The following is a 5,651-nucleotide window of genomic DNA, read 5'->3' on the forward strand; positions in this document are numbered from 1 at the left end:
ATACATTATCATTCACTATTCAATGGAGGATGATTCAGTTGAGTCTGAAATCTCTGTGTATGGACATAATGGGAACGAGGGAAGTGATAATTTCACCAGTTATGGATTTAAAGATAATTTGTTGGTGAATGTTTTCAACAATTATGCCTCTAGTGGAAATGGTGGCATTGAAACATTTTTCTCTTATATAGAATAAACATTTCTTGCTGATGATAAATTTCACTTCTTGTGCCAAAAATTCGAATCATGTAAAGGTTAATTTTTTTAATTTATGCCAACATTGGTGTAGACAATTTAATTGATTATGGTCAGAGAATTGATAAACCCAAAGTAGGTTTTCAGACCTATGGGTCTCGTACTAGTTTCAAGAGTTACAGTAAAGCTGACATTAATTTTAAGAGGTACAACATCACTTATATTGAATAAATAATTCAAAACTATAAAAATTATAAATTATCAGTTAAGAGTGAAAATTATAAATTAGTCGTTATAAAAAAACTAAAATTTAATAATAGTAAATTAAATAATTATTAAATGGAATAAAGGAATAGTAACAAAGAAGAAAGTTATAAGTAGGGACTGCGTATGTATAAATTATGAATTATTGGGTACAAGTATTCCCTTTTAATTGAATAGACGTTTTATATTTTTTATTCTCCAACAATATTATTAGAACATGTTGTAAATCAAAAGGCTTTAAAAAAAAATGAGGAGGCATACTATTTAAGAGAATTTGACTAGACAGTAACAAAAAGAGGTTGTGACTGAGGTGCAAACAACCACCGCAGTAGAGGAAGAGGCAGAAGTTTAGAGCAAAGACTCTCCATCAATGAATAAAGAGGCAGCAAGAGTGGAGTCCAATGTTATCAATAAAAGAAGTATATATATGTTAAAATAGATTGATGGTATAAGAAAGAGAAAGTTAACTATACAGAGACAAGTAATGAAGAAAGTGAGTTGTTTATGGGTTACTACGATGCTAATGAAGTTGCAAGTGATGTATGATTTATAGATAGTGGATACTCTAACCATATATTATACATGAAAATAATATTTAAAGAGCTTGATGAGACACAAAAAATGATAATTAAGTTTGAAAATAATAAAAACATTCAAGTTGAAGGAAAATATTGAACAAGCAGTAGATATATTCATAAAAATATTTTTAAATTAAAAATATGTTTACTTCATATCACTACTTGGTGTATACAATTTCGAATCAATGGAAAGTATTGAATAAATGATTCAAAATTATGAAAGTCATAAATTATCAGTTAGGAGTGAAAATTATAAATTAACAGTTATAAAAAAAATAAAAAAAAAATAAATTAAATAGCAATAAAATAAAATGAATGACTACATGGTTATATCACTACCTGCATATAAACTATGAATTGTTATGTACAAGTAACTCATTTTAACTAAATAGAAGTTTTATATTTTTTATTCTCCAACAAGCTCTACTGTAACAATGGCGATCAACAATAGGATATTAGTAAAACGGTGGGTGGAGCTAGGCAAGTTCTTTCGAGAATCCATGCTCAAGGAAGGGACTATGATGCAAATGCTAGACATTAAAGATAAAATGCCGAAAAGGTCGTTTTTGCCTCGGAACATTCTCTTAAAAATAACGTTCTCTACCTTGAAACTTAGTGAGTTAAAGCAAATCTTTCATGTAGCTGATAACTCATCCATGGAGAACATCATTATGAATGCATTAAGGGAGTGCGAGATGACCCTAAGTCTTGGTGAGACCAAATGCTATATCAGCTCCGATAAGGATTTCATCGATTTCACCACCTTTATGTTGGGTTGTAACATGGTCCGAATCACACATATTATGAAAGGGTCAAAACAACAAATTTTGATCAGTTTAGTCAAAAGAATCAATGGTGGAAAGGTGACCAAGTCAATGTCATGTCACCAAAGTTTATACTCGTACTTATTGTATTACTGCCACTTTGTTCTCAAAGTTCGGGTTTATAAGGGGAGTATTTTGGATCCGACTACTAAGGAAAAGACCAACCATGGCATAGCCATTTGTCATGTGGATACATCCCAGTGAAGCCCCAGTCATAGAGCTTTCGTGACATTGGGTTTGAGCTCAGGTCTGGGTTATATTGAAGTTGGTCATTGAATCTTTAAAAATAACTTAACTTATACAACTACAACTGATTAAAATGAATTTAAGATATTTGATGAATAAGTGATAATTTGAAGTGTGAATAAAATAACATCTTTCAATTCAAAATTTTAAGCAAGTAATGAATTTCCTTTCATTAAAATAAAATAACAGTGCACACATGCTCCTTAATTATGAAGTGTGATTTTTAAATTAAAAAAAAAGTAATTTGATGTTTTTTTTTGTAAAAATTAAGAATTTGAATTGAATAATGTATTATTCGTGTATCTACTAATAAACTGTATTACAATTAATATGCAAATGTTATTTAAAAAATATTTATGAGAAATATGGAATTTAAAAAGGAGATGATAAAATAAACAAGTATTTATCCACGTGCTTTATATTTATTATTTTTATGTAAAATTTAGAGATGCAAAAGATTGTTACAGATCAGAGTAGGAAGAGACAGATCTGGTCGGCGGAATGAGAGTGGAAGTTTCAAATAATAATTTTGGCCTGCACGTGATCTCCTTTAAATGAACATACATATATACATATATATATATATATGTCATGAAAGCTTATTATTATATTAATAATAGAAAAAGGAAAAAGAAAATAAAATTCTGCCAGCTGGTAGCCTCCTTTTGTTGAACCTGCTGATTGGACCATTTGAATAAACATTTCCCTCCTCTATAAATGGAAATGCTCAAACACACTTCCACACACACGCACACCCCCCCCACTGCCTTCTCCACTAAAAATGGCAATGCTCAAACACCTCACTCCCATCTTCTTCTTCTTCTTCTTCTTCTATCTCTTCTTCATCAATGTAAGTAAATTCTTTCTTTGCCTTTTCTATTTCCCATGATTTCACACTTCACCATCTGCATTCTGATTTTTTACAATTTCAACCATCTCTGATTTTTTTTTTTTTGCCATATTAATGCAGGGAAATCAAGCCCGTTTATTAACTGAGGAAAACCCATTTACCCCCAAGGCTTCGCTCATTCGATACTGGAACAAGCAGATCAGTCTCCATTCCCCTAAATCCTCCTTCCTCCTCTCCAAGGCCTCCCCGTTGTCTGCCCTCGACTCTGCAACTTTTTCTAAGCTTGCAGAGCAAAACCAGCTTTCCACTCAACTCTCAGCATTCTGCTTATCCGCAAACCTCTTTTGCTTCCCCGATTTATCTTCCAGCCTCCATAACCAAATATCCGACTCCAGCTTCATTAACTACACCCAGAAGGACTTCAAAAAGTACGGCGCAGGTCGATCCGGCGGCTTCAACTCCTTCAAGAACTACTCCGATAATGAAATGACTTCAATCGACTCATTCCGCCAATACAGTCGGGGCTCTACAAGACATGGAGATAAATTTTCCAATTATGCTCCAAGCAGCGGCGCACCTGACCAGAGCTTTAAGACCTATGGTTCTAAAGCAACCGGCGGTTCCAGCGAATTCAACAACTACCAACCAGACACAAACCAGCCGAACAGTCGATTCTCCACCTATTCAGACGGATCCAATGGGCGGGTTCAGTCATTCAAGACTTATTCGAATTCTTCCAACGGAGGTGCCCAAATCTTCTCCAATTACGGGAGGAATGGAAAGGAACTGCAGAATATGTTCACCACTTACTCGAGGCACGCCAACGTTGTCGGGTCAGGATTCACTGGTTATGGGAAGAACGGGAACAAGGTAAACGATAATTTCACGAGTTATGGTTTTGACGGTAATTCATTCGTGGAAATTTTCAAAAACTACGCCTCTGATGGAAAAGGTGGCGTTGAAACCTTTTCATCCTACGTAGAAAAGACTAATGTTGTGGATAATACATTTACTTCTTATGGCAAGAACTCTAGTAACGTTAATGTTGATTTTAAAACTTATGCCAACACTGGTAGAGACAATTTCATCGGTTATGGTGAGGGATCTGATAAACCCAAAGTAGGGTTTAAGACCTATGGAGACATGACTAATTTCAAGAGTTACAGTAAAACTGGTGTCAGTTTCAAAAGATACAATATCACCCGTGCTCAAATAATGGCGGGGGCTAACGGGAAATTAGTAAAAAGATGGGTAGAGCCGGGGAAATTCTTCCGAGAATCAATGCTCAAGGAAGGTACTGTAATGGAGATGCCGGACATTGAAGATAAAATGCCGAAAAGATCATTTTTGCCTCGGAGCATTCTATCGAAAATACCATTCTCCACCTCTAAACTCAGTGAGTTGAAGCAAATCTTTCATGCGGGTGATAACTCATCCATGGAGAACATCATTATGAACGCATTGAACGAGTGCGAGAGAGCACCAAGCCCTGGCGAGACAAAACGTTGTGTAGGATCCGCTGAGGACCTCATCGATTTCGCCACCTCCGTTCTTGGACACAGCATATCGGTTAGGACCACAGAGAATATAAACGGGTCAAAGAAGAAGATCATGATCGGGTCGGTCAAAGGAATCAACGGTGGAAAGATCACCAAGTCTGTGTCCTGCCACCAGAGTCTGTACCCGTACATGTTGTATTATTGTCATTCTGTTCCCAAAGTTCGGGTCTACGAGGCGCATATTTTGGATCGGAATAGCAAGGAAAAGATCAACCACGGGGTGGCCATCTGTCATTTGGATACATCCCAATGGAGCCCGGGTCATGGAGCTTTTGTGGCATTGGGTTCGGGTCCGGGTCGTATTGAAGTTTGCCATTGGATCTTCGAGAATGACTTAACATGGGCAATTGCTGATTAATTTGGGTTAGAGTTAATGGTATAATTTCAACTATGAATTCCTAAGGCCACCATTGCTATATGCACCTTCCAGCAAACTGTTAACTGTAACATTTTAATATCGTGCTGTTTTTTTTTAAATTTGGTTTGCCCATGAGCAAAAATTTAACATTCTCCCCTTAATAATATTAATTTTAATAATAAAAGTATAGTGAATGTAAACATATCATAATATATGCAAGTTTTTGGATACAAAGAAAGGTAGGGTGTATGGGCCTTAATTAGGTCCATCTTGATGGAATATTTTGGGCTCAGTGATAAGAGGTTTGAGAAACAGAAAAATTGTTTTAATGGAAATTTCGCTTATTATTATTATTATTATTATTCCTACTTCTTGAAATAATTAAATGTTAAAATTAATTTCTTAAAATTGTGTAGCTGAGGGATGGGCCATAGGATTATATACACATTATTTTCTTGTATAAATTATTAATTTAGTCCTTCAATTCTATATCATGCGGTAATTTTGATAATTGTAATTTCAAGATAAATTTAAAAATTTGTTTTTACTAAAATCTAAAAGTAATATGCCACGTGATAATAAAAGTTGTAGCAGCTCATGAAGATGATCAATTATTAATCAATTAAGTAGCAGAGCGTGTTGATTTATATATGCATCAGCTCCAAGCCATCATTCATTCCCCAACATCACAAAACACCAGCACGATGAAGATGATCATTAAAGAAGAGAATAAATGAACATACATACATACATACATACATACATACATACATACAT

At 34.7% G+C, this 5,651-nt stretch overlaps 1 protein-coding gene and 1 pseudogene across 1 annotated transcript; both read left to right on the top strand.

The window, feature by feature from the left end:
- Positions 1-1,537: 1,537 nt before the first annotated feature.
- On the top strand, positions 1,538-2,179 carry LOC148252781 (polygalacturonase-1 non-catalytic subunit beta-like; annotated as a pseudogene).
- Positions 2,180-2,823: 644 nt separating this feature from the next.
- On the top strand, positions 2,824-5,153 carry LOC110813087 (polygalacturonase 1 beta-like protein 2). Its single transcript, XM_022040096.2, has 2 exons — positions 2,824-2,957; positions 3,078-5,153. Exons 1-2 carry the CDS (start codon positions 2,889-2,891, stop codon positions 4,872-4,874), a joined length of 1,866 nt encoding a protein of 621 aa, XP_021895788.2. The 5' UTR covers positions 2,824-2,888; the 3' UTR covers positions 4,875-5,153.
- Positions 5,154-5,651: the final 498 nt, after the last annotated feature.

Source organism: Carica papaya, chromosome 8, assembly GCF_054855325.1.
Source record: "Carica papaya isolate Zhongbai chromosome 8, ASM5485532v1, whole genome shotgun sequence".
Classification (NCBI taxonomy): domain Eukaryota; kingdom Viridiplantae; phylum Streptophyta; class Magnoliopsida; order Brassicales; family Caricaceae; genus Carica; species Carica papaya.